This window comes from Gavia stellata, chromosome 16 (assembly GCF_030936135.1).
Source record: "Gavia stellata isolate bGavSte3 chromosome 16, bGavSte3.hap2, whole genome shotgun sequence".
NCBI lineage: Eukaryota > Metazoa > Chordata > Aves > Gaviiformes > Gaviidae > Gavia > Gavia stellata.
Window position 1 is genome coordinate 20,595,123 of NC_082609.1, and position 13,641 is coordinate 20,608,763.

At 57.3% G+C, this 13,641-nt stretch overlaps 1 protein-coding gene across 1 annotated transcript; it reads right to left on the reverse strand.

Moving 5' to 3' along the window:
• Positions 1-280: 280 nt before the first annotated feature.
• On the reverse strand, positions 281-9,126 carry RELL2 (RELT like 2). The gene is made up of 7 exons (XM_059825392.1): positions 8,919-9,126; positions 7,178-7,243; positions 7,034-7,100; positions 6,524-6,712; positions 2,135-2,381; positions 1,811-2,068; positions 281-322 (listed from the first exon to the last, which is right to left on the reverse strand). The coding sequence occupies exons 1-7, from the start codon at positions 9,124-9,126 to the stop codon at positions 281-283; spliced, it is 1,077 nt and encodes a 358-aa protein (XP_059681375.1).
• Positions 9,127-13,641: the final 4,515 nt, after the last annotated feature.

Consider the following 13,641-nt stretch of genomic DNA (forward strand, 5'->3'; position numbering starts at 1 on the left):
CCACAGCTGTGGCATCCCCTGCCAGCCGTGACCAGGCTGTCCTGGCCCCGTGTCTGCCCAGAGCTGGCATGGCTGCCCACGGGCATCACTGCTGGTGGCTGGGCACGTGGGCAAGAAGATCTGCCCATGCAGGACCCAATGCCTTGGGAACTGACCCTCCTGGAGAAGGGGTTCACCCTCTCTCCAACACCAGCCTGTGACCCACCAGGGCAGGGACACTGCCAGTGCCTTCCCGCCCCACCCCGGACATCACCCCAGGGGCTGGGGACGAGCACTCACGTCACACAGTTGCTCCTCGGTCCTGCACCACGATGCTGGGCTCCTGTGAGATGGAGGAGGGAGGTGGATGTCAGCACTCCCACAGGAGTGGGGTGCCGGGGTGGGGGGCCAGGTGTCCCTTGGCCACAGCAATGACCCATGGCCCAGTGGGCAGAACCCCGCTGAGGCTCCAGGAGCTGATGACAGCCCGAGTGCCATCTCTCTGCCCTTCCCCATCACCTGCAGGACACATTGAGCAGCAGCTAACAACCCTTTTGGTGGCCCTGGCTGGGACCTAAGGGATGAGGGAATGTCCAAGTGGTGCCAGGGCTTGGTGACAAACATCCCAGTGAGGTCTCATCACCGTTCTCCTGGGACCCCATGTTGTGGAACACACCAAAGCAACATGCCAAAGCCTGGCGCACGGTCCAAGGCAAGAGCCTGGCACCATAGAGAGGACAGACAACGAGGAGGAAAATCACCGTGTCCCTGGGCTTGCCCTGCGCCTAAGTGCTTCCCCAGTGATCAGAGGGACCACAGCCATCACCCAAGGCATAGTGGGCCATGGGAGGAAGGAGGACCTGTTGCCACCTCTCCAGGTCTCTGGAGAAGGGCTACAGCCCATCAGCTCTGTCCTGCGTGGCTGCCTGAGGCTGCCCTTCTCCATGAAACGGCTCAAACCTTCCAGCCTGGCCACCAGAAAGCAAAGAGGGAAACAATAAACACAGCAGGTTCCTGCTTTTTCCTTAGCCTACGTTCAGCTAGGCACCTTTCCCCAGGCTCTCCTACGCTGACCCAGTCCTGCTCCATCCCACCTCCCTGCCAGGGGCTGCTGGCATGTGCCTTGCCCGGCCCAGGAGATACCAGGGTGCTGGGAGCTCCAGCTAGGGTGGGCTGTCCTCATCTCTGAGCACAGCCATCACCAGCCCCTCTGGAGCAGGGAAGAACAACCAAGAAATGACCAGTTGGCTTCACCAGTTCCTAGACTTCAAGGCAAGAAAGGCTCCTGGAGACATCTGTCTCTGCCCGTATGTTGCTGGCAATGTTGAGCCCCAGCACTGCAGTGAGGCTACAGTTTTGGAGAGACCAAGCTATGTGCAGCGGCAGAGCTCCCCCAGGTCAAGAAAAAGTGATCCCAATGGATGTCCCTAAAGAGCCCGACCACAAAGGAAAATGCATCCCTTACCCAAGGGGCAGCTGGCAGCGGGTCTGCAGCATCCCCCATGCAAGTCAACCAGTGACCTGCGTTTTCCCCTGCAGTGTGGGTACCAGCAAGGTGGGAACTGTCATGGTGACTCTGCATGCCCCAGAGATTAGAAAGCAGATGGGAAAATGCAATCAAAAAAGGTACGCAGAAACAGGGTGGGCAGGACAGGGCAGATCCCACGCCGCAGTCAGCCCGGCACAAGGCTTGGCTCGCCTGTCCCCACTGCACAGCTCACACCACCACGCTTGGGCTGGTTGATCTTGTCAGCAGCAGGACTTGGGCTGCTGTGCCACAACCCTTCAAACCCAGGGGACCACATGGGGACAAGGAAGAGGAGGAACTTACCTGCTGCCCCATGTCCTCTGCTGCGGGCCATTTTCTGCTGCTGTCATCTCTTCCCAACTCATCAGCCTGTTCATGCAGACTCAGGCTCCCATGAATATCCGACACTTCATCTGCCGACCCCAGTCCGGTCTCCTCCAAGCAGATGCTGGCTCCTTCCTGCACCAGCTCTCCCGGGATGCTGGGACTTGACCCTCCCAGCACCCGATGGCTCAGGAGCTTCCTCTGGTGGCTTGCGCTCCCGGGAGCAGTGCCAGCATCCTGCAGTGAGCCTGCCACGCCGGACCCCTTGCCGGCCCGCCTGCTGTCACGAGTGCTGGAGCTGGCTGGTGTGTTCGGGGCTGGGGTGCTGGAGCGACTCTGCTCCCCACCCTTGCTGCTCGGGGCACCCTTCTGGACAGCTCCGTTCTGCAGGCCACCCGCGGGGACAGTCCCATTGCGAGCCTGCTCCCGCTGGAGCCGGTCGCTGCTGTGCTCCAGCTCCTCCGTGCTTGGCTCCCGGCTGCCGTCGGGCAGGGGACCATCCTGCTGCTCATGGAAAGTGGGTTTCTTTCCGATGTGTGTGACACGAAACCTGGAATGGGGGCAGGATGGATCAAAATCCCTTCCCTCCTCTCTCCCAGCTGTATTTCCAGCTTGTCTGCACCTCCAGCCTCGGTTGTCCTCTCTTTGTCATGGACTGGTGCTGATCTCCAACCTTTCAGACCCATTCAACACCACTGAACCCCACCCAAGCCATGCCCCCACTGACCTAACCCCATTTTTCCCTTCATTTTTGGCAAAACAAACAGAAAGAGAAGGATGAAAAGGTCAATCCAGATGTTGGCGGGTGCAGACCCTGCCAGCCCATCCTCCATGCAGCAAGATGGGTCACAGCTCTTAGAAATGTTCTGAGATGCAACCTCGACAAACAGGAGCTTGTACAGAAACTCAGGTGAAATGCAAATGGTCTGCGCCTGGTGAGGAAGGGACGGCTGTGTAGAGCCATGTGGATGTTGCACCCACTGACCAACCACCATCGGGGGAACGAGAGCCAGAGTTTTTGGCAGGCAGTGCACCCTAAGTGAAGGCAGGGGCAGGGTTTTGGTAGGGCAAGCTACATTTGGGTACAGGGATCAAAAGCCAGGAGGAGTTGTTTGGCTAAAATCTGCCAGAGCACCTTGTGCGCCATCCCCTGGAGTGATAGATGATACCTAGGTGGTTCACCAAGGCTCCACCATGTACCAGGTAACAGGTCAGAGCTCCAGGGTAGGCAAGAGAACAACTGCAGAAGCTGGTCTGACACCCACAAAGGGTGCATTTATAATCGGAGGTGATGCAATATTGCACCTGCAGAGAAGAGAGAAGTTAGGGATCTACCATAACTTTGGGATTTGTGAGAGGTAACGCGTAGGCAAAGCCTAAAAGTCTGAATTGCAAGGGAGATGGTTGTGACTAACGCTGTGATTCCTCTTCGTAAGCGATGCAAGCCAGTGCTGGACCAGCAGATGGGAAATCTCTTCCACGGTGAGCTGGTGTCCACCAGCCAAAGAACGCAGATCCCACCACAGAGACTTCATGCAGCCCATGACTCACCCAGCAACTGCTCTTCCTGCGCTTGAGTCACTCATGAAGAAGCTGCAGATGGCCCTGGCTCTGCTGAGGTTCAGCTGCGATTTCAGCAGCAAAGTTCAAGCACTGATGGGGTTGAAAGAAGAACAAGACCCAAAGGTCAAGCAAATGGCAGTACGGCATTCCTGAAGGAAGAAGCTGAGAAGAAAGGTCCAAGAGATAAGAACAGATCCCAGATGAGAAGCCAGAGATGAAGGAGACTGCCACCAGACTGAGGATTGGGCTACAGTCTGTGGACAATACAGACCACTCAGCATTGCAGTCAGAAGTGCTGCTCATGACCAGAAGGGTCAAGAAGAGACATGCTCCAGCTCTGGACTAGGTACCCACAGGACTGCTCAGGTCAGGCCAAGCAGCAGCAAATGTGACCTTTCAGGTCTATCCAGATATTTGGAGACATGGCACCAGCACTGCGATTCGGGAAGACCAGAGAACGTTCCAGTCCCGAGGAGGGATGGGGAGGAGGCATGAGTGGCAGGATTATTTCTTGGTAAAGCTATTGAGCAATGTCAGCCTGGAAGAGCTGGGAATGTATTCAAAGGAGCAGGCAGGTTTCGGACTGGAGGGGGCACAAGAGGTAACATAACCAACCTCTGGATCATGAGGGGAAAGACAGGAGAGCGTTGACAGGCTGCCTAGTCAGCATCGCTAAGGCATTTGCTTCAATAGGACATGACACGCTGCAGGTGATCAGGCTAAGGACGAAGGGTCAGACGCAGATGCTTTGGTGGACGAGCTCTGCCACTGGCAACTGGTTTAGGGAAAGCCCTGAGAGAGATGGTAAATCATTCAATAATACGAGAGTGCAGATCATATAACCCTGATTACCTCAGAAGTATAGAATAATTTAGGTGGGAAAAGGCTTTGGGAGGTCTCCCGTCCAACCCTCTGCTCAAAACTGGGCCACCTCCCACCCTCAATCAGGTTGCCCAGGACCCTGTCCAGTATGGTTTTGGAAATCTACAAGAATGGAGATCCCTCCACACCTCTGGGTCCTGTCCCTGGGCTGCATCATTCTCAGGGTGATAGTTTTTCCTTAAGTCTTATCCAGATTTCTCTTGTTGCAACTTGTGGCCGTTGCCTCTTGCCCTTCCCAGTGCACCTCTGAGAAGAGTCTAGCTCCGTCTCCATTTAAACTCCCCCCCACCCCTGTCAGTAGTTTTAGAGAGCAATTTGTTCCCCCCCTTAGACTTCTCCAGGCTAAACAAAGCCCGTTTTCTCAGCAGCTCCTCACATGCCACATTCTCCAGCCCCTGATGATCTTAGTGGACCTCCACTAATCTCACTCCTTTCCACTCCTTCAGCAATGAGCCTGTGCCTACCAGCTGGGGACCAGACTCAGTCAATGAGCCGTAGGTAATAGGGAAGGGAGATGGACTCTCAACCACTGTGTCCAAAACAAAAGCAAAAGCAAAAAAAAAGAGAGGTGCAAGACCTGAGGATTGCAACAGAAGAGCTGGGTTAAAGGAGCTTTCATATGTAGGATCAGTCATGAACCAAGGTACTTCGTGCAATGAGGATGTTCACAGTAAATAAGACACAGCAAGGGCAGTCCCAGAAAAGTCATCCGGGATCTGAGAGCAAAGGGGCCAGCTTGGAAACGAGAACCAGAATTTGGAGGAAGTTTTGTACCTCATGGGCACATAGGTCCCTTAGCTGCTGGACCTCACACCAAGGAGATTCAGGAAGCGGAAACTTTTAAAATATAACCTCGGAGAAATGTAATGGCTATCCCATGGAGAAGGCTGATGTGACACGGGATATTAAGTATAAAAAGAGGAAACCGAGATTTGAGGGAAAGTGCCTTTAGAAAAGAAGTCCACCTTCTCCAGCACTCCGAGGTGAGTGAGAGGAGACTGAGAAGAGCATGGACGAAGGACATAGAGGAGTGGATGGAGCTGGGTACTTGCCAGGGAATGAGATTAGCCTTGAACATGCAACTTTTGCAGAGATCTGGCTTACCAAACACCACCCCTTAAACCAAAGACAGCTGACAGCAACAGGCAAAGAGGAAGCCAGAAGCTATCGGTCTCCAGAAGGTGTGATCTTAGCTGGAGTCCGGTATGAGGAGGTCTGGCATGTCTCTCCCCTTTACCAGCTCCCCATATAGCTCCCAGTTCACCTTCCTGCTGAGACTCCTAGCTGTGATGGTGGAAAAACCCACACCCCCCGATGCCCACTCTGGCTCAGCATTGCCATGAACGGACTGTCACTCTGGACCACAACATGGAGCTGCATCAAGGCTCAGGCCCTGAATGAAGACCTGCTGCAGATCTGAGCACAGCAGAGCTTTGTGCCTCACCAGGGTGGCCATCCAGGGACCATCAGTTGCTTGTCACCCTGTCCCAGTCACCATGGTGGTATGGAGCTGAGCCCTGGAAGACCTTGCTAAAGGTCTTGTGCCTGCTTTCTGCTGGGGAATGGGGCAACCAGGGCAAGCCTGCAGATTATACTAAAGGTTACTGACTACACAGAGACCACAGGCGGCTCAGGAAGTCCCTTGAGGTGAGACCAGGTGGGGACTGGAAGAGTATTTGTGGGAAGTATTGGGTACACTCCCCTATTCTTATATTCCTCCCGTGGCATCTAATTACAGTCATCATTGGAGGCAACGACCTGGAGGAGCATAGCCACTCTTTCATTCTGAAGGTGGTGGCTGGTAAATTGCACCTGGGACCTGCTGTCACCTCCTCCCGCTCCTAATGAGATCCCTAAAACTGGGGTCACTGCCCCTGTTGGGCAGCAAGAGCCCTGCTCGCATGTAGCTGGGACAGCAGGCTTTAAAAAGACGTGGATTTGGGGCTCTGCCCAGCACTGAGTCAGCAGGACAAGCCAGGCTTGAGTCACCTTCCCGGAGAAGGAGGAGGGAAGCCACCCGTGCGTCATGACCTGCCACATACCACAGGCATTTCCAGGTGCGGGAGGCACCTGGGTCCTCGCGACTCCCAGCTGCAGAGCTACTACTGGGGCGTCTAAACAGGGAAGAGCAAGAGGGTGCCTGGCGTGGGGCAAGTGGGGAAGGGAATAGGGGAACTGAGAAGACTCTCCTCAATGCTTGGTCCATCAGAGCAGATGGGCCATGTCTGGCAAAGCTCATTTAAGTACCTGCCCACTGAGAAGACGGTGGTCTCTCCAGGATGCATCCTGCCTTTGCCATCCTTGGACCGTCCTTGCCGATGCAGTGGGTGCCTCTTCCTCTTGCTGCAGTGGATGCAGGGGGCCTGCGTGGAGCCCAGATGCACTGTGTGGTGATGTGGTGGGCCCCCATCCTGGCTGTTACGGTGAGGACAAAGGCTGCAATAGGAGAAGGACATGACAGGTCATGTTATCTGGAGGAGTCTTCCCAACCTTGGTGCAGCCTCACTGCGGCAAGCCCTGAGAAGCAGCAGCTCTGGAAGGGACCTCCTGTGAGGACAGGAATGAGAGGGCTATTCCCCTTGACAGTGGGGTGAAGCACTCATCACAACCCTCAGGGGAGCAGGACTTCTTCTTGGGAAGATTCTTTATAACAAGTTGCAAAGGGGCTGGCTGCAGAGTCTGCAGACCAAGGTGATACCCAAAGGCTGCTTCTCCCTTACTCTGCAAGAGTCAAAACCTGGTATAGGCTTCCCTCACCTGGGCACTGGCACTGGGATGTCCCCTTCATTGTCCCCCAGCATCTCCTTGAGGGCCTCCGCATTTGCTGAAGAGAGAGGAAAAAGGGAATGTGTCAGCCAAAGCGGTCAGCAAGTCTCTGGGCCAGCCCTAGGAAATGCTCACCTTCATTTTGGATGATGCATCTCACAATCTTCTCCACAGTGTCCTCGTTCAGCTCCTCTTCTTCATCTGAAAAGAGAAAACGTGGCACTGAGGGCTGGGATTCAGACACTCAGCTTGCCAGTCCCTCCCCAGGAGCAGCCACGTTGACAGAGAGGTCAGAGAAGCCTTGTGTCCCCCATCACGCCCGGAAGCTCCTGGGGAACAGCAGATCCCTCGCCCTGGAAGAGAAACCGCTGAAACAGCAGCCATGTGTGCAAGGAGAGGGGGGTTTGCTCCTTCAGAACTGGGGAGCATCATGGGATGCAGGTTCGAAACAAGTTGAAAGAGAAGGCTCCTTATGGGGACAGTCCAGCCCTGGAGCCCCTGGATGCAGGATGCTGCGGGTGCTAAAAGTCTCCAAGGGTAAATGGGACGAGTTCACAGAAAAGAAATCTGCTGGGGCCTGTTAAATACGGAGAAACCATCTCTGATGGAGAAAGCCCTGGAGCTACACACTGTTAGAAGCTTAAAAGAGTATGCTGGGGAAACTTGGCTCGGTGTCTGTTCCGTTGTGGTTTTCAACCCCAGCATTCATCGCAACCTGCTTCTGGCCACTGTTGGAGGCAGGAGGCTTGGCTGGCTGGACCTTCAGCCCAGTCTGCAGTGTTATATGTTCCTGCGAGCAGGTCAGAGTTGTGGTCTGGCAGGCAGCCGCCTCAGAGAGCACAGTCAGGGGCTGCCGCTGCGCTCCTGGAAGCCCACAGAGATGTTTCCCTGGGCTGTGGCAACTCCAACGGGCAAAGCCAGTCATGGAAGTTTCAGACGCTGTCTCCATGTCATGTGCAGCCAAGTCATTGAAGCCAGAGGAGCATATCCAAGGACACCTGGAAGTTCCCGCTGCATCCGTGGGCAAGCTGAGGGAGCCACGTTTCCCTCCCATGCACAAGAAGTGGCAGAGGGAGGTGCTGACCCTCCTGAGCGCTGACGGTGGCACAGAGGAGCTGGAGGAGTTATGTTGCACTATTTGGCTGTTTTCAGGCAAGGAAGCAGCCGGAGGAATGTGTCTTCTCCATTTCAGCAGAGACTATGAAAACGCTAAATGACAGAGCTTGCTTGGCCTGAGCTCTGGCTTGCACCCACGCTGAATGTTGCACTGACCTCCTAATCCTGCTACCCAAGAGCAGCTTACCACGGCCTGAAGCGATGGAAAAACCCCTAAAGGTCCCCTTTCAGCGCGGGGCAGCGAACCCAAAGGAAACATCCCTGTTCCTCTGGCCTGCATGAGCACAACAGGGACTATAAGAGCAGGTGACTGAGAGCAAACACCATGCTGGTCCCATGCCGGACCTCCTAATGCCAAAGGGGCAGAGGGACAGCTCGTGTCCTGGCTGGGGATGCATTCCTTGTAGGGGACATGGGTCAGGCGCTGGGGGTTCGGCAGGTTCTGGCTGTTGATCAGAATTACCTTTTGGTGGTAACACTGCTTTGAGAAGGGCCAGATGCTGGCTCCCACCTCCCTGGCACCACCAGCCTTCGCCAGCCTGCGGAGCCGGCAGATCAGAAGGCTCTCTGGGCCACATGCTTCCGATCCCCAGGGAACACCACGCTGCTCTCGCCACCCCATCCCTTTTTTCCAACCCAGCAGCACATGATGGGTAACCCTCCCACCCTCAGCCCGCGTCCCAGAAGCGTGTTTAAGGAGCATCGGTCCACACCAGCAAAAGGCAGCACCCTGCTGAGCCCCCATCACCCCAGCACTCACTGGCCTGGAGCTCTGCCAGCACATCTTTGTTATCTGGGTCGAGCTCGTCCCGGAAAGTCCGACACCGGTAACCCTTCTTCTTCAGGACATGGCAAATCAGGAAACCCACCAGCCCCATGATGAAGAAGACGAGGACGAGGAGGAAGACCATAGACAGGCTGTGCTGGGGGTCTGACTCCCCATTGTCGGTGCTGTTCTGGTCTGACATGCGGATCTACAAGAAGGGGTAAGGCAGATCAGAGACCCTGGTGCTCACCCCCCGCCAGGCTCCCTGTGCCCATCCGCCTCCTCCTCTTCCTCCCATCTGCCTTGGGCAAGAGCCAGCTCAGGGTGGGCTGCCAAGGGCTCATCTCTCTCCCTGCAAGGTCCAGCATGGCAGGGGCCCCGTGGAGGAGAGGGCAGGCTGGAGTCGGCTCTGCACCGTCTCCCAAGGACACCGCCACCCCACACGCACCCGGCAAGAGGCATCCCAAGGGCAGCAGCAGCGGCGGCAGCATCCCTGCAGGCCTGCCCGGCCCTGGGCTGCGGCGCTCCCCTGTCCCTTGCAGACAGCTTCCCAAGGGCACCGGTTCCCCGGCCTCCCCCAGGCTCTGCGGCGGGCAGCATCACCCTGCTCGCCCTTGCAGGGGGATGAGCATCCTCACCGCGCCGTGCCAGCCCGCTCCCCCTGCATCCCTCGCTACTCACAGCTGAGGGCCTCCGCCAGCAAAGGCAAAGGCAGGGCAGGCAGGGAGCCGCGGCAGCCGGGCTGACAGAGGGCCGAGCCGGCCGGTGGCTCCCGCATCATCCGCCCGCAGAACCGAGCTTGCTCCCTCCGCCCCGGCTCCCCTGGGCTTTCCCACTCTCCCTTCCCGGCGGCTCAGGGCTCGGCCACCCACTCGCCGGCTCTGCATCCCGGCGCAGGCAGCGTGTCCCCCAGCCGTCCCCCCATCCCCACTGCAGCGGCAATACCTGGGCCTGCGGTCCTCCGCAGCGCTCTCCTCTTCACCTTCACCTGCCTCCTAGCAACCCCGCATCCCCGCGGCTGGGGACCACGGCGAGCATCCTCTGGCCCCCCGGCTCCCGGCTGCCTTCCTTTCTCGGGAAGAAGCCAAGCTGCTTCTGGCTGCCGCGGCAGCCTGCCGCTGTCTGCCAGCGAGAGCACCCGCCTGTCTCGACCCCGGAAAAATCTCTCCGAAGCAGTTTCAGCGGATGAAGGTGCAGAGAGAAGCTCAGGGAAGCGCCGGCAGCTGCAGCAGGGAGCAAACAGGAGTGCCGCTCAGGGAAGCCCGTGCTGGCAAGCTGCTGCCCGCCCCGGGGTGAATAACCTCGCCCGCATGCAAGCCAGCCCCGATTTCCCCTGGCACCCTCTTTACCGAAGCACTCGGCGATTTTTAGAGCACTGAGCTGTGGCGATGGGAGAGCAGAAGGGTGAAAGGGAGTCTCAGCAAGACCAGGACTGGTCCCACACCAGGGTGTGCGGGGGGAGAGGGGTGCAGAAATCTGCACCATGATCCCAGCACCAAGGAGACAGTGGAAAAGGAGCACCGGGAGACCCCGCAGCCCAACACCATACCCCAGGCCAACTGCCTCTCCCTCCTGCCTGAAAAAGGGATGGATAAGTCATTCAAAATCTCCAGCCATGGTCGTCCCATGACCTCCTTCTCCATCTCCACCACATTATCCTCACTTTGGGAGGCTTCACGCAACCCTCCTTTGCTACACCAAATTAGGCTTGCTCCTCTCTGTCCTTTGCCCAGTGGCCAGTCCTCCACCCAAACCTTGAAAAGCACAGGCAACCCTTGAAATCCCTCCCACCCCATCTCTACTGAACTAAGTGTCTATCTATATAAATACTCATTTGTGAGAATTATCCCACCACACTCTGCATTGCTGTGAGGCAACTAGCAACTCCTCCATCAACTATGTGATGATGAGGGCTCCTGTCCCTCTCCACAAGTGGCCAAGAGTCAGCTCTCAGGAGCCCAGGACCCTCCTCCATCGTCATGAATTCAGGAGGTCACCTCATTGTAGGTGCCACCCTTCTGTCTGCTGTCCTGGCAGGGAGACAGGCCCTAAAACGGACCAACTGTAGCAAGAAAAAAGACCACAGGCAGCAAGACTTATAGCTCCTGTCATGCATTGCTAGGGCTGCAGGAGAGAAGAGGTCTCCTGATGCTGGACCAACAAGCTGCAACATCATGCGAGTCTCTGCTGATCGAGACCTTAAAGGCGGTTTACTCCTTGCGCTTGTTTCTTCGAAGGGGGGCACCTCACAGGTCTGGGTTCCTGCGGAGCCCCGAGGGGATGCAGTCATTGTGAACTTATTCCCATTTTTCCTCGTGCCCATGCATGCTGTCCTGCACAATAAATCGCTCTTTCTGCTCCCGGGAGTTTCCACCCATCCGACGCATTGCTGCACCCTACCCCCCTTCCAGCCTTCAGCCATGCCGGGCGAAATGAGCCCGGGTTGCTCAGCCCTCCCTGCTTTGAGAGAAGATTCCCATTTTCCCACAGCCTCTGGTGTTGAAGCATTTCCACAACCCAGGGACACAGGACGGAGAGAGGGAGGACGGCACAGCAGCCTGCCTGGGGACAAATCCTGGCCCTGTGTGGGGTGAACTGGGATAAGGAGGGGGCTCTGCTACCATCAAGCTGCTCCCATGCAGCTCCGCAGCTGGGTTATCCCAGCTGATCACATTTCTCCTCCCAATACTCCCCCCAGGCATCACGTGCCCCCAGTCTCCATCCTGCTTCCACCACCCCAGCCTCAGCATCCCTCTGGGCTGCTCAGTCCTTGTCCGGCTGCGGGACCCCGTTAGCACTTTTATGGCCAGGCCGTGAGCCTTGTCCCATGCAGTGCCTCGCAGGTGCCCCAAAAAAGACACCACAGCTTCTCTCTGCCCCGAGACCAGCCAGCATGGCAGGCATGAATCCACACAGCCGAGCTCTCCGTCCCAAACAGGCTGGCCGTGTCCATCCCAGCCAGTGGGGGTGGTCCCTGCATGGGGCTAAGCCCCACACCATGCCGGGGAGGTGCAAACACGGCTCTGGGTTGGATGCTCACGGCATGTCTAGTGGTTGGGCCCTGCATCCTCCGTCCCCTCCTGCCCCCATCCCAGCTCCTGTCCCCATCCTGTGCGACCCCACCAGCCAAGACGGCGCAAGCTGAGACACAACAGCAATCTGGCCAGAGCTCTGGGGCAGGCAGCTGCCTGCTTGCTGCCTGCCCGCTGCACTCACCACTGCCATCCCCCTGCCCTTCCGCCCTGGGTCACCCACTCAGGGGTCCCCGGTGGGTGCAGGTGTGAATCCTGGAGGGACCTTGGAGGCTTCGGTCCCTCTCGTGACATTGCCTGGAAGCCCTTAAATTTCAAGCCGCCAGGTTGAGAGGTGGCCAGGGAGGGAGGGGACAGAGCAACCGAGCAGCAACGGGTGTAGGGACATCACCATTCCCCATCGCCCTGTCCCGCGGCCGGCTCCGGTCCCAGCGTATCGCCACGTTACCTCTCGTCCACTCTCTTCCCGCGCCTCCTCCGCAGCCATTACAACAGACGTCACCCCACGAACAATGTGAACGCGCCCACTCGGGGGATCGTCCGCCCTGGCCCCGCTGTTGTCCACGTGGCAGCTAAACAGGCCAGATTGCACAGCTCCGGCAATCCCGTGGGCAGGCTCCTCCTGGGGTCTCTACTACGATGCTCAGCCCAGAAATTGCCATCATCTCTGCAAAAATGCTACATCCCATCGTGTCAAACACCTCACTGAATCTTAAGCCCTTAAGTTTTTCAAACATCCCCAGCAAGCTAATGGCCTTTAAACCACAGCGTGGTTTTACTCTCTGAGCACAAAGAGCATGTAAAAATATCCCTCTCCGATGCTTTCTTTGCACCTCTTCAAGACCCGTGAAGATGCCCGGAGCAGCAACCGGCTTCCAGAGAGCAAGCTCAGCTGGCAAAGTGATCCCCGCTGGAGGCAGGGACGTGTTTCTCCCCTCCTCGCCCCTTTCCCCCGGGCGGGTGGCTCGGCCATGCCGCTCGGGTGGCTCAGTGGCCCCAGCCGGACGCTATCTGGTGGCAGCACCTTGCGGAGCAGCGACCGGGCGATCGTCATGCCGAGTGAGCAGCCCCCTCTGAGACGTCAGTGCGCTCCACGCGTTTGCTGCTACACCCTTGTTTTTCAGCACGTTTAAAGCCTATTTATTTAAGATGGTGGGTGCTGGGCTCAGTGCTCACTGCGCCAGGGATCACAGCTCTTAGTGTCCCAGACCACAGCTGTGCCCTGTGGGGTCATGGCCAGAGGGTCCCGGCATCCCCGGGAGCATCCTCGCTCCATGCTTGGGAGCTGGCATCCTAAAGGGAAACATGCACGAGGAGCTGTGCGGAGGGACCAGCGTCCCCACAGTAAGTGGCAGAGCCAGCCAGAAGCATTATTTAATAGTTCCACAATTTAATCGCACCTTGACACTAGTTCTCTCACCTGCTTGCGGCCAGCACAGCACCCAAAATCCCATGCTGTCCTGCCATCATCTTGCTGCCCCACCAGCCCCATCTCACGCACTCCGGACCATGCACACGTGAAGCTCCCCGTGGTGCACGCCAAAGGGGTTTTCCTCCCGTAGGTTCATTGCCCAGAATCAAAATCCCATCGCAGAGAAGCCAGGGAACATCCAGCTGCTGACCTGCCATGGTCTCCATCCTCAGCCGGCTCTCGGTGTGCCCCTTGGGGATCCTTGCCCTTTGCC